The sequence below is a fragment of the Chelonia mydas genome, chromosome 6 (assembly GCF_015237465.2).
Source record: "Chelonia mydas isolate rCheMyd1 chromosome 6, rCheMyd1.pri.v2, whole genome shotgun sequence".
Classification (NCBI taxonomy): Eukaryota; Metazoa; Chordata; order Testudines; family Cheloniidae; genus Chelonia; species Chelonia mydas.
In genome coordinates this window covers 32,383,467-32,397,959 of record NC_051246.2, presented here as the reverse complement: position 1 = coordinate 32,397,959, position 14,493 = coordinate 32,383,467, and the positions used below count along the sequence as shown (strand labels likewise).

At 42.4% G+C, this 14,493-nt stretch overlaps 2 protein-coding genes and 2 non-coding genes across 4 annotated transcripts in view; all 4 read right to left on the bottom strand.

The window, feature by feature from the left end:
- Positions 1–286: 286 nt before the first annotated feature.
- On the bottom strand, positions 287–5,042 carry RPS13 (ribosomal protein S13). The gene is made up of 6 exons (XM_037899713.2): positions 4,833–5,042; positions 4,156–4,204; positions 2,374–2,452; positions 1,823–1,992; positions 1,000–1,100; positions 287–383 (listed from the first exon to the last, which is right to left on the bottom strand). The coding sequence occupies exons 1-6, from the start codon at positions 5,024–5,026 to the stop codon at positions 350–352; spliced, it is 627 nt and encodes a 208-aa protein (XP_037755641.2). The 5' UTR covers positions 5,027–5,042; the 3' UTR covers positions 287–349.
- On the bottom strand, positions 607–702 carry LOC114018840. The gene has a single exon (XR_003564053.2). It is a non-coding gene; the product is annotated as a small nucleolar RNA SNORD14 (small nucleolar RNA).
- LOC114018835 lies at positions 2,060–2,150 on the bottom strand. The gene has a single exon (XR_003564048.1). It is a non-coding gene; the product is annotated as a small nucleolar RNA SNORD14 (small nucleolar RNA).
- A 3,121-nt stretch (positions 5,043–8,163) lies between the features above and the next one.
- Positions 8,164–14,493, bottom strand: part of PIK3C2A (phosphatidylinositol-4-phosphate 3-kinase catalytic subunit type 2 alpha) — an 88,484-nt gene continuing 82,154 nt past the window's right edge. Inside the window, exons 29-33 of the mRNA XM_037899712.2 lie at positions 14,364–14,481; positions 14,190–14,271; positions 12,647–12,756; positions 12,253–12,378; positions 8,164–11,550 (exon numbers count right to left, since the gene is read on the bottom strand). Of these exons, the coding sequence (XP_037755640.1) occupies positions 11,368–11,550; positions 12,253–12,378; positions 12,647–12,756; positions 14,190–14,271; positions 14,364–14,481 (619 nt within the window). The 3' untranslated portion in view covers positions 8,164–11,367. The remainder of the gene's footprint in view (positions 11,551–12,252; positions 12,379–12,646; positions 12,757–14,189; positions 14,272–14,363; positions 14,482–14,493) is intronic.

Genomic DNA, 14,493 nt, shown 5'->3' with positions numbered 1-14,493 from the left:
GAGACATGTGCTACTGTAAAACCACCACAAGGTAAGGACAAATAGTTCAGAAACTGGGCGTACAGCAGCAAGATGGCTACGTCACTACCTTCACAGATCAGGCACAGGCTTCAATGAGAACCACATAAAATATGTTTAACTGGTATGATCCAATTCACTACACATCCCTCCAAATATGATCCAGTATACTACTCATATCTCCAATTTTTAACAAGCACCCTTATATATGGATATAATTTACACCAGCTTCCCAAAGCTTATCATTTATTGAAACTTCCACACAGAATTTAGAAGACAACACAGGTCTTTAATGTGACTTTATTCTTTCAGTAAAAAGAAGAGTGAACTCTTATGCGACCAGAGCAGAGGCAGTGGATGACTCGCTGGAAAAAAAAAAAAAAAAGAATTATTTCCCTCTCATTTTGGATATTGCCAGTACAGTGGCAACGTCTCAGATAACGGAGTTGCCAAAACCAAAAAACAAACCAACCAAACTTTCCTTCAAATGAGCTCTTCTATACTTGACTGGAGCAAAGAACAGCTACAATAGCAGTAATTTTTAACAGTCTAACTAGCTGAATTTAGGCTTCTCAGAATTACAGGAGCTCACTCAGACATCCAAGGAAGGTTAACCCAACACTAAGGAAAACCTTTCTGGTGGAAACTGCAAATGGTTGAAAAAAAAATCAATCATCATAGTGAGCAGTCTGACCTGAGCAATGGAAGTGGTGTGGGCACTATAGAGAAAGGCAGTTTTACATTATTAAAAATATATAATTTGAAACAAGGTTGATAAGATTGCAGTTTACATATAATAAATGAATCTAGCTGATGCTGGTCAATATATCAGCCTACAAATTTACTGTATTTTCTAACCTAGCTAAGTTTGTCTATTATTTCGGTCACAGTCCTGCCCCCTGGAATGAGGGTGGGGGACTCAACTCCACTGTCAATTAGCTCTGTGGGACCTCCAGGTTGGAAATGACAACAAACACTTACTACTTCCAGTTGGGTGGGAGTACTCTTTTGGTCTTGTAGTAACGAGCCAGCCTGTGAATTCTGCTCTCAATCAGAATCAGACGAAATTTGGCATCTTTATCCTTAAAAAGGAAAGGAAGATACAATCAAATCAAGAAATTCCCATTATGACATTAAAAGAGATCTATTTACTCTTAAGACAAGCTTTGGTGAAAGGAGAAGTATTTGAGTATTACCCACAGCTATTGTAAAGGGCCACTATCCCCACTTTTGAGTTTAATCCTGCTCTTTGACCCATCAACCAGACTTAAGTAGAAGATAAGCATTTGTGCTAACGACAAGCAAGTCCAAAATTGTTTGTATGGTTTTCAGGCAATAAAAGTCTTAGCTTTATCAGCTGTGCCCTTTACATTTACTCAGATGAAGTAATGGCCAACATTTCCTGAAGCATACGGAAAATCTCTGCTCTGGCTGCAGTTACCAGCCATGTAAAGATTAGAATACAAGCTTAATACTAAGTATCAAAAACTGATCTGTACTTTGTATAACTGTATACAATATTAATTCAAATATTTATAGCAATTTCAGAATAGTATCACAAGGTTCACTTTCAAAATTCAATTCATCTAATAAAAAAAGTGAAGCTACAGAATTGCTATTTATATATTTCAAAAAACAAATGAAGAAAATGCAAATAAAGCTTGATAATCAGTTGGATTATAAATGTCTAAAATTAGTTCAAAGACTCTTCCAGGTTTAGTGTACGTTTTTAAAGAACTTTATCTTGGTAGAAACCTTTTTTTACTCTTTTGCCACTCAAAGACCTTGGTCAATGAAAGCTTACCTTTCTGTTTCTCTCAAGATGTTTACGAACAGCAACAGCTTTCTTGATCAAGTGGTACAGATCCTCAGGAAGGTCTGGGGCAAGTCCCTTGGACTTAAGGATTCTTAAAATTTTGTTGCCAGTGACAAAACGAACTTGGGCAACACCATGAGAGTCCCTTAAGATTACACCTGAAATTAGAAGTTATATACTTTATACCAGAAAAAACATGCCAACAAGTGCTACTATTATCAAGGCTCACTCAGACATCCAAGGAAGGTTTAGCCAACATTAAGGAAAACCTTTCTGGTGGAAACTGCGAATGGTTGGAAAACAATCATCACAGTGAGACATCTACATTTTACCAGAGCAATGGAACTGCTGGACCACAAAGCACTTTACAAACAATTAATTTAACCTACCTCCCCAGACCACCCGTATTATTCAGAGGGGAGAAAAAAAAAACAATCAAAGCAGACAGACATTAAGGTTTCACATTAAGATGTCCAATGTCACCAAGAAGTTTTGGCAACACTGAGAATTAAACCCAGATAAGAGTTCAGAAAACTTACCGATCTGTGAGGGAGTCAGACCTTTCTTAGCCAGTTTGTAGATCTGTTCCTTTACATCATCAGAAGTAAGTTTTAACCACTAGAAAAAAAAATTGATGTGAAGAGGCACAGTGATGAATAAGTGTAGATTACGCAGGAGAAACTACACAGCTAATAGTTTTGAAATGCAATAATAGTCTTAGATATTTATGTGCACTTTCAAGGGGATATCCTTAGCATGTTTCACTAATGGCATGTGCATGCACGGAACAGTCAGTGCTAATCATCAGAAGCACACATCCACACGACTGCTCTACAATCTTCTCTAGAGGCTGGAAGTAGACTGCTTTGTAGTGCCCAAGAGCACAACGAAACTTGGACTGGCACTACACCGTAACAGAAATGAAAAAAATTATATCACCACGGAGTTATGACCGAACCCATAGCAGCAGTCCGACTACTATGATCATGTTGTACATGGTGACATGCAAAAAACCATTTCTGGTAAAATTCCAAGTCAGAATTTAATCAGAAATGGTTCTGGTGAGTTAATTGTTAAAAGGCATTCTGTGGTTTGAAGTAAGAGATTGCCTTAGTGAACAGAACACTACCTGACAAAACGTGGAGAACTGAAGTTCCACAACAATCTGATAAGAAAACCTAAAAGGAACTAAATGGACTCAGATTTGTAACACCAAGGATGTTCCTCTCCAATTGGATCTTCAAATATGGTCTCCAGTAGTTACTTGGTTTTACTGTCTGATTTGTCAAACAAAATCATATGAAAAAGTAATGCAAATCTATAAAGTGAATTTTGCAGTACTGAAATTTAACTGAAGCCTAGAGGATCTCCAACCTAAAAACAGCCAGTTTGCCTTCTCTTTTATCTATCAGTAGAAACTAAGATGGAGAAAAGTTACTCTGTATTTTTAGTTTACTTTGTGCATAGGACAACAATCTCTGTCTAATAGGTTAATGTTTGTGTAGGTCTTTAACTTAAAAGAGTAACTTGCAGAGTAACTTTTTTAATAAAAATATATTAAGTTAAATAACTAGCATTTCAAACCTTTTAAGGTTTTCTTGAGGGAAGACTGCTCTGGTAGGAGCACTGCAGCATTCACCTCAATGCTCTATTCATAGCTGAGATCATTCTTAGGGGATGTTCAGGAAAATCAACTTGAACTAACTGAAGATATGACTAGACAACATTAAACCCCTGTGAGAACGCTCTCTTTCAGAAGTAAAGTGGTCTTAGTTCACTTTAGCTTAATTCACTTACACAATGAAGCTGAAGTGAAGTAAGGCCACTACATGTCATTAGTGTGCTTTAAATTCACACCTTCAGTTAAAGTTACCTGTGTCCATGTGCAGACATGTCTTTAGGAAGTCACATATTCTCCAAGTATAGTCAATCCCTTGTCTTTGATACTGCCTACAGAAGTTTTGTGAAAGTAATTGGAAAGATATAGAACTGTCCCATAAACTGTAGAGACCACAAACTCTTTCCAAGCAAATGGGGAGGCACTAGGTTATAGGATCTAGTTTTCTATTGACATGCTCTACAATCCCCAGGACAAAAATTGGTAAGACTTAAACACAAAACTATCTGCACATGCAACTCATGTAAATAAATATCCATATACTACAAGCCGTGCTTGACTTTCACTGGGGGCATAAAGCTGCATCCACCGAACTGGAAGCGTGGGTGAAAATCAGATCCTTTAACACTCTAACCTAAGCTCAAGTCAAACCAATGGTCAAGATGTGAAAGTAATATGACAAACAAACAAGATGTTTACTTACTGTGGGCACACTGCGTCTATACGGCAAGGCTGACTGGGACAGGCCCTTCCTGTTGAAAAGAGAGGCATACGATACTGAGTGGAAAAATTAAAGGAAAAAAAAATCTTTAAATTTTAGACCTCAACCGACACATGCATGTGGCAATCCCCCGGGACCGTAACTTACCACGGTCACTACTGCCGAGCCCAGTCTGTGCATCTGCCTGTATCTATGCACCCTCACCAGCGTGGCCACCTCATGAACTGCTGGGCGCTCCCCACAGCTCCCGGCCTGGCTGCTCTGAGCTAGGGCGAGGTCCTTAACAAGGGCTACTGTGAAACACTGGGGTGCGGTGGGTTTACAAGCGACTCTCAGAGGGGGGGGGGGCGGGCAGCAGAGCAGGCGCGCGCTGGTTCTTGCAGCCGGCCGGTGCCAGCCCCCAAACCCCAGCGCTGCCCTCGGCTGCGAGCGGGGTGCGGGGCCCAGCGCTGCCGCAGAGCCCCACGGTCCGAGGCCGAGCCCGACACGTGCCCCTCGCGCCGGCGGGGCCCGAAACCCGGCCTCAGCCCCGCGCAGGGCCAGGCCGGACGCCCCGGTCTCCCTCTGCCCGCCCCGGCCAGGCCCGTCTCTCCGCGCGCCGGGACGCCCCGGCCGGACCCACTTAGCTAGGCGCGGTCCCCAGCGCCGCCGCCGCTTACCCCGGAGCGTGCATGCGACCCATGATGGCGCCGGGCAGCGAAAGAAAGACCAGCGGGAGGCGGGGGCTCTGGCTCACCTCTTCCGCCGGAAGGGACGTCAACGCGTAACCCCGCCCCGTCCGCCCGCCGGCCAACCAGAGAGGCGGTCTCCTCACCCGCCCCGGGGTGGGGTGGGGGACTATGGCTCCCAGCATGCACTGCGACAGGAGGAGCCTTCCCAGCGGGCGCTGGGGGCGGGCGAGTGCGGATGAGAAATCCCAGCGTGCCCTGCGCCGGCACCCCCCCCCCCCGCACAGGCGGGTCCCCCTGGCCTCTGGCGGCCCGGCGGGCGCCCAGGGCCTGCCCCGCGCAGGGGCCAGGAGCGGGAGGGCGGGTCCCAGCCCCACGAGCTCTCGCAGCGGCTGGGCCCGGGGGAAGGGGCGCCAGGAACCGTGAGGGGGCCCCGGGGAAAGACCGGGACGTTCCGCTTGGCAGAGAGACGCCGGGCGGGGGAGCGGCCTGAGGCCCGTTTCTAAGGGACCCTTCGCAGAGCCCGGGTCGCCGGCGGCAGCCAGCGCCGTGAGCAGGCAGCGGGTGTAAAGCCCAGCCCGGGACCTTCCTCGCCACGCAGCGCGGGCGGGGGAGCGCGGAGCCGGGCGGGCTCGTGGAGGGGGGGGGTCCAGCTGGGCGTTCCCAAGCCGGCCAGAGATGCGACCTCGGGGTCGGGGTGGGCCTGGCCCTGGGACGGGCTGGATCCACTCCAGGAGCGCTCCGCTGCTCATTCCCTCCAAAGCGCCTGAGGGCAGCCACTGGTGGAAGACCGTACACGGGGCGGGATAGACCATTAGTCTGACCCACCCTTGCCACTCTCATGGTGGGAGGCTGCCCAGCAACAGCCCCCCTCTGCTTTGCTCAGTACCCATTTTGCTCTATGCTGCTTGCCCAGGCCACCTCGAGGCTCAGACTCAAAGGGGGGCTATGTCGCCCCCCCCTCCCCCAGCATCAACAGAGATTCCAGTCCTCCAGCCAAGGCACGCTGTCTCTAACCCCTGCTAAATGGGGAAGGTAAAAGCCTGGGCACCCACAGCACCTTAGCCTGTGTCAGAGGTGGACGGGGCGTGCGCCCACACCTCCTCATGTCGCTCTTCACACCATAGCCACACTGGGCCACAGGGCACTCACCTCTGCAACTCTGGCAAGAGGCAACAGTTGAGTAAACAGCCAGCCAGGGAGGAAACTGACAGCAAGGCTGAGCCCATGTGCATAAGTAGCCTCCCTAGTCAGAGTAGGCACAGGTGGTGGAAGATATTTTTTTCTTACTACTAGCCGGCAGCACTGCCACTTGTCCTAACCTGCCAAGCAATATATTCCTTACCATTAGTCTAGTACCTTAGAAAAATATTGCAGTTTCCTAGTCCGGTTAGTGCTTGATGTACCTAAGTGGTTATTTTCTCTTAACATTTCCTCCTGGTGACATTGGCACTGGTGTTGACTAAATTCTTTGAATCTTGCCCTTTCCAACAATTTGTAAGTTTCATATGCAAAAGGTTAGAGTATGTGACATGGTTCATTTTTCCTTGCAAGTCAAACACACCAAGCACTGCAGTTCATAGTACACTGCTCCTGCCAGGAAGAAACCCCTTCCTGTCAGCCACAGCACCAGATGGGCCATGCACAACTTACTCTTGTAGCATCCAGCAGGTGTTTTGCTCAGAACATCGGTGCACCATGTTCACCAGGCTGTAGTGCTGTAACATATGGGTAGTGGAGACTGGCAAGTATTCTTTTCCTGTTTACCCCCCCCCAATCCAAAAATGCATTGGAACTTTAATTCTAACACCATTTTTACTTTAACGCCTGGAGATAAATCCTTGAACATTTTTATTACACAAAATGTTGTTGTATCTGCTGGAAAGTTGTGATTTAATCCTACAACTTTAACTACAATAGGATTCTTTTAGAAAAAAAGTTGGTGCAGATGTGATTGTAAAGGGAGGAAAATACTAAAAAAAAGTTAAGACTTTTCTCTGAAGGCTTTGAATACTAGTCATATTACTTCCCTCATTATTCGCTCAGTGTTACTGGACTTCTAACCCCGTAAAAACAAATTGTAATTAACCACTTTCCATTGACTTGAGGCGATTGTTTGATATGGGTTTTAAAACTTTCTAGAGGTTAATCTTACAGTTTGACTTTTTTTTTTTTTTGTTAAAAGGGCATCAGGTTGAAGTGAGAAGAAATATACTAAGAATCATACATGCACACCTAAGAAATAAGAATTCATTCCTGAATGAATTTAGTTTTTATTGATTACATGAGATACATAAATCCACCATTTCCAACTACTGGAGACTCGTTTTTCCTGCTTATTGCCAGTGCACTAACTCAGGATTTCATAGCTCTGTGTACAGAGTTGAGGTTTTCCAAAGTTCAGGAGTGGGCTAGTTTTTGTTTGGTTTCTTTTATTGATCACTTTTCTTCTACCGTCTCCCTTCCTTAAGGCTTCTAAGAATGAATTCCAGCCCTTCCCCACTCCCCATCTGTAGAAATAAGTGTTTTGCATTTTACATGCACACAAATGTAATTTGTTGGGATCATCACTGTGCTGAGGTTTCCCAGTGAGGAGAGGAACCCTAACCCTGAATTTGATAGAATATGCTTAAGTGAACCATAAGATATACTATAGATACCCATGACTAAATTGTAGCCTGTCATGGACAGGTCACAGGCAAGACACAAAAATCCATGGGCCTGTGACCTATCCATGACACTATAAATATGGGGGTCACTGCTGGGGCCAGCTGTGACACTGGCTGCCCAGGGGAAGACTACGGACAGCTGCACTGGCCGCCCAAGCACTGCTGCCCCGAGGAAGCGGCTGCACCGGCCACCTGAGAACTGCTGCTTGGGGAGTCCCCAGGGCTAGTTTCCTAGGGCTTCCCAAACAGCGGTCAGTGTGGCTGTCCCCGAAGCCGCCTAAGCAGCTGGCCCAAAAGCCAGCTGCTTGGGCAGCCCTGGGGTCAGCCACACTGGCCCCTGCAGAAGTCATGGAATCCGTGAAACACTGAGCCCTAACCATAGGCCATGGAAAATATCCAGCTAAATCCCCTGTACTGAAAGTTTTCAACTCAGTTTACAAAGGTCACTATTAGGGTTAATTTAATACTAACCTATGGGGAAAAATTTTTTATAGCACTGGGCATTTTGAATACTGAAGGCCAATTAGTATCTTGACACATGTAGACTTTTCCTTTTGGTTTTCAAATAAAGTTGCCCACATCTTAGGGTAGAGTCTGGCTTCAGAGGTTTCTGTTTGAGTGGAGAAGGGAGGGAAAAGAGACAGCACAAGTTCTTTATTCCAGAATAGTGTTTAATGTCATTGTAAGACAGTCACATTTAACCCATTCATTACAGGTAGGGTTTTGATGGCAATATTGTGCATCTTAATTAGCTATTACTATAATTGAATTATTTGGTTCTTACAGATGTATAGATAATGTGAGGCAAACTACCATATTTGCTCCCAATGAGTTTTACCAATACCATCTATGAAATATTTACACTATTTTAATCACAGTATGTGAGTAAATAGCATACAAGGAAATGAATTTCCTGTGGATTATGAGAATGGTGCAATATTGGCCAAACATTTTCCCCCTCTATGTAACATGCATATCCTGCAAATACCAGAAATAAGATTTATTTAATTTGGAAAAAACCACCATATTGAATCCTAGAAAGAGCAGTCACTTTAAGGCAAGATATTGAGATGTCTACACAACCTTCTTTTTAAAAAAAATAGAGAAATGAGAACTTTTTATCAAAGATCGCACATGCTTCTACATATAGCTACCTGTAGATCATAAAAAGGCAGTAATAAAAACAGTGCAAAGTCCTAGGTTAGGTTATTTAGTAGAGAAAATGAGGTGATAACTCTTCTTAGAGCAAGCTGTTATTTTCAAATATCAAAACATATGCTCCTTAGAGACTATTCTGTTTCTGGCTGCAGGCCACATATGTTGCATAAAATGTAATCTTTACTAGATCAAACAAGGTATAAAAAGTTGTTGAGACTATATTCATTTTAAAACATCAAATTTCATCCCAATTTTAGTATGTTCCTTTATCATGCTTACTTTTATTTATCCTTTAATAATAAAAGATTAACAGTTTATCAAAAGTCTTGACCACTGATTTTTTCTAACTCATCAAGAATAGTGCAAAGAGATGCAAACTCAGTGCTGTTCCTCTAATATTTTGGTGAGGACCCAAGACTAGATTTTACAGACAAAAAAATAAAAACAATCCTAAAAAGCTTGAGTCAATGTGGATTTTGTAAAAGGGGAGGGAAAGGCACAGAAATCAGTTGAGCTATGAAGAACACTGTTAACCAGAGGTCAGGACAAATGCTAACAATCACACAGTACTACATATTTAACCGAAGTCCAGACAACTGTCACAGCTGCAAAATCAATTTTTAAAAAAGCATTGAGTTTCTACTTACCAGTATATTTTGTGCTGTAAGACACTGTGCTGTAATAACACTGCAAAAAGGCAGTATGTATTGCTTTCAATTTATTTAACAATGGAACGTTTCACAAAAACAGTAGTCTACTTTCCTGTGTCTAAGTGACTTGTGGTTTTGATGATGGAATGGAATAAGTCTCAAAAGCATCAAGTGAGCAGGAAATAAAATCTAGTTCGTTATATTTACTATAGGTTACTATTTACATGCTATATACTGAATGAAAAAAATTATGCACAAGATAGCTAATAAAACTGGGATTTTGGATTTTATTTTAACTAGCTCCCATCAGTAACAACCCAGTTTAACATTCAGAAAGACATTCTTCGATTTTTGTTGTAATCATTCCTAAGAAATTGGACCGTGAATGTTTTAGGCACCAAAAGAAGATTTAAGTGTACTTTTCTATTGTACTTTGCTCTTCTGGGTTGGAAAGATGATTGGTCATTATAAGAGAGAGAGAGTGAGTGTGTGTGTGTGTTTGGGGGCGGGGGAAGAGCATTTTATTGATGGGCAAATAAAATGGATTGTAAGTTGCCTGTCCTGTGTCTTCTTCACTGCATATTTTACTTTAAGTTTTATCACTGTTAGCCTTGATTGAAAAGTGTTTCTAAAATAGTGCTAAAAATTATTGTGTGATTTTACAGTCTTCATACAGCTTTGTCCAAAGAGACCAGACTGTGACCACCATAAAACTGATAGGTGAATAAGAAAACTATACATGTAGTGCAGCTAGACCCAGTAAAGTAACTAATCACATGCATGAGACCATAAATTGTATTTGCACCCTACGGTGTTTTAAATATTGTTATCACATAAAGGAATAAAATTTATCAATATATAGAGTTTTTACAAGAGGTGAGGGACTGAATACTAGAGTGAGCCAAGTATATCTGCCAACGCAAATCATTTCTGACCTGCAACATATCTGCTATTGGAGTCCTAGGATTTTCAAGTAGGGAGAATCAATTATGCGAAGTTGTGGGGTGAAGTATTTTCTTATGTGTAAATATCATTTGTGACCTGATAGTTGAACCCAAGTCCCTAGATGACAAACTAATGTATTTGCTGACTGCACTACTGAGGTCCTTGACATTTTAAGAACGGTTTTAAAATGTGGGAAGATCACACATGTGGCATCACAACCAACCGGTCTTCATTCAAAGTTTGCAAATCATCAGTGTCTCGCACAGAGGACTTCATTTAAATGGATTGACTAATCTTACTCAGATAGCTGGTATAAAACTCAAACTATGTCTAGGAAACTGAATACGTTTTCCAAATAAAAGATTCAGTAGGTGTCATGAATCTGCCTCTTTTAAAAAGCTGGATAAGAGCATTTGTTAAACCGGGCTAACAGGTACATTTTTAAATTTCAGAAATGAGGTACAAGAAGCATTTGAATTATAAGGTAAGGCACCATTATTTACAACTTCCATTATGGGCACTCATTCTGATCAATGTTTCAGATACATTTGAATCTTGAGGTTAAATGCAACACAAATGTTTTCCAGCTGTTCTGTCCAATTTCATTTCTGACTGTTTGTGCAACCACTGACATTTTACTGACCATTGCTGCACCAATGAATGGTGAATAGCGGGTACGTCGTCATAAATCGCCCACATCTTTCCTCTGGCATTCTACAACACCTTGCCATATATAATGTAACACAGGTAACAGAAAAGAAGACTTGTACTATATCCACAGGGCAAGTGATTAAATGTGGTTGAACTGATACAGTAAAGCCAGAATAAACTATCTGAATATTCCAGGGATGGTTTAAAACTTGAGTTACCCGCAAGTACTATGATTACAAAATTAATTTAGATTAATGCTTGGATATCACCATGTAAGTGAAAAACAGGTGGTTTCTAGAAATCCTGTGGTTTTAGCTTGGGGAGGGTTGGTCCAACATGTGTTGAAACGCAGAGTCTCATTTTAAAATGTCCAAGTTATTTTCAAGTAGGAAAAACGCACAAAGCACAAGTGAGCAGAATTGCTTCACTTCTGTTATTTTCTGCTGTAGGAGTTCACAGATATGGCACAGCAGTCAGCTGATACCAGTTAACAGTCTCCTTCCTCAAGTTGAAATCCTTTAGGGACAGCATAACTCCACCCAGAAAGAAGTTCTCACGCAACGATTCTGCACTGAGCACACTTAGCTGAAGTTCCCTCTGCTTCAAAGTCTCCTTACTGTATCCACTGTACACAAGCTATGAAAAAACACACAGTCAATGAAAGCTAAGACAGTTTATTTATTAGATGTCCAGAATAAGTTATAAGGACAGCTGGTGGTTAAAGGGATTTAGATGGGCTCCTGGGTTGTTCTCCTGGGTCGACCACCAACTTGCTGTGTGACCCCGGGCAAGTCTGTGTCTCAGTTATCCTTTGTAAAAAGGGGATGTTTATCTGTTAGAGGGGTATTGTGTAACTTAGTGTTTAAAGTATCCTGAGTAGCTTGGATGGAAGGTGCTGGGTAAGTGAAAAGATTGCTAAGTCCAATCAGTTCAGAGCAACCAGAGAGCCATCAAGCGATGTGGGTTACAGCCAATGCATTTTGTGAATTCAAGTTCAACTATGCCAACCAATATCTAAGATTTTTTTCGCCTCTTCCAGAGTTACAATCTTTATTATGAGAAACTCTGCTTTACCACACTTAAGATATTCTTTAATTAGAATAGCTTGTTTACATATTATTTTTTTTTGGATTATAGGGTAAGAAGAAGGGCAGGGAATAAATCTGGAACAGGAGTGTGCGCATTTATAAGGTACAAAGCTTTCAGAGGTGCAAAGCAAATTTACTGAGATGTGTTTGACAGGAATTATTTACCAGGCTTTCAAATAAATTGTAGTCACCAGCATGTATTTATGAAAGGCAGTTATGGAATTTTTACCAGGTAACTGACTTTTCTTACCATTTCATTGAATGTTGGGTTCCTTGTTTTTCGTGTGATTTTGGTTTTGCGCTTAGATGTTTTGTTTATATCTGGAAGTAAGTATGTTTTTACATAAGGATTTGGATCTGCACCATCTTCAGTAACCTGTAAATACAGAGCATAACAACTAGCCTTCATTCCATTTTAATGTAGTCCATTTGAATACCTTTTCTTTAAAAGAAATGCATTAGAGTCTATGTTCACCCCAATGACCTAACATATGAGCAACTGCTCATAATCAGACTAACTGAAGACAAATGTGTTTTAAGAAGATACTTCTATTCTGTCTCACACACACCAACATCCCACAGCGTACTATGGCAGTCATTCATAATACAAGTTTGTGAATTTCTGGTTCACTTTCTTCACTCACCAGGTCTTTAATGTGCATCACCATGATAAACAGAGTGCCATTTCTATAGGAGATGGACAACTTTACTTCTCCTCCCACTTTGCCTGAGGTAGGACTTGATGGACTTGCATCTAAAAATATGTACACAAGTTATTTTCCTTCACACAATTGTCCATCAGTACCACTGTACTAAGGTAAAACTGACAAATGTAAGACATGCTAAGTTCACGTCCTTTTTTCAGTTTTTATCAGTGTGTCAGGAACTTTTTACCTCCAAAATTGGCAAGGTCTGGGTACCCAGAAAGAAGAGATATTCTAACAGGCACCACCATGAAGGATTAGAGTAGAGAGAATTGGAGTACAGTAACTCTTCACTTAAAGTCGTCCCGGTTAACATTGTTTCGTTGCCGATCAATTAGGGAACATGCTCATTTAAAGTTGCGCAATGCTCCCTTATAACATCGTTTGGCAGCTGCCTGCTTTGCCCACTGCTTGCAGGAAGAGCAGCCTGTTGGAGCGAGCTGGTGGGGGCTTGTAACCAGGGTGGACCAGCAGCCCCCCCCAAGTCCCCTGTGCAGCAGCTGCCCAGCAGGCTATCAATTGCTGGCAGTTCAGCTGTCCCTCCCCCCAATCCCATGTGCTGCTCCTGCCTTGGAGCTGCTCTCCAGAGCCTCCTGCTTGCTGTGGGGGAGGAACAGGACGGCTAATGTCAGGGTGTCCCCCCTGCTCCTGCACCCTGCTTACCCCATCTTCCATAGAGCAGGGGGGACACAGGACAGGGCTCAGGACTGAGGGAGCTTCCTGGCAGCAGTGGCCATCTCAGCTTGCTGATTAACTTAAAAAGGCAGTGTACTTAAGAGTGGGGTCAGCGTACCTAAAGAGGCAATGTGCATCTTTCACACACACACACAGGGTGTCTCTGTCTGCCATGCTGTCTCCCCTCCCTCCATTCGTGCTGCCTTGTCGAGAGTGAGGCTACATTAACAACGAGTTAACCCTTGAGGGCATTCCCTGGGAAATATCCCACGCTCTGACTTCACCACCTCAACCAAGCTTCACAATCATCATCATCGCTGTGTACAGTATTAAACTGTTTGTTTAAAAACTATATATTAGTCTTTTGTCTGGTGAAAAAAGTTTCCCTGGAACCTAACCTCCACACCCCCGCCCCCCACATTTACATTAATTCTTATGGGGAAATTGGATTCGCCTAATATTTCGCTTAAAGTTGCATTTTAAGGAACATAACTACAAGGTTAAGCGAGGAGTTACTGTATTTATTTGATCTGATTAATGAAAGCATTAAAAATAAGCAAGAAATTCTCACTTATGTGCAATTTTTATTTTGATTGATCTGAAACCATATGGTGTAGGATTTACCCTGAAAGACATTTTCAGGGTAAAGGAGGCTTGAATTTGATTTGAAGACTGATTATTTTTTCCATGAGGGGAAAATGATTAAACTGAGGAATCAAAAGTTGGATTTTATACTGTGCGGTACTTTCAAGTTTTTCATGTTATATTGCAGTCATTCAATTTACCCCCCAAAAACACGTGTTCCTACCTGCAGGCTTAGCTATTCCATCTATTCCTTCAGCTTTCTCATCACGAAGTAAAGGGTGAAAAAAAGTATAAACAAGATCACACTGCATTTGGGAAAAAGGTTACATGTTAGCTTAAAATGTACTAAAAATGTGCGAGTTTGAACTCATTTTATTTAAATGCTTTGAGCAGTCACCTCTGACACCTCTGCTGAACTGTTCATCAAACTCTGTATGTAGCTGTTCAGCTCTACTTTTCTTCTGGCTGCTACATCCTTTATATGAGTTCTTCCCAGAACCATCTTATTAGGAAAGCTACAAGAGAAT

Coding starts and splice junctions, on each gene's coding strand:
- RPS13 (XM_037899713.2), bottom strand. CDS start 5,026: ATGCTGGGAGCCATAGTCCCCCACCCCACCCCGGGGCGGGTGAGGAGA. Junction 4,205..4,832: donor GGTCGCATGCACGCTCCGGG/GTAAGCGGCGGC, acceptor TCTTTTCAACAG/GAAGGGCCTGTCCCAGTCAG. Junction 384..999: donor CTCCCACCCAACTGGAAGTA/GTAAGTGTTTGT, acceptor TTTTTTTTCCAG/CGAGTCATCCACTGCCTCTG.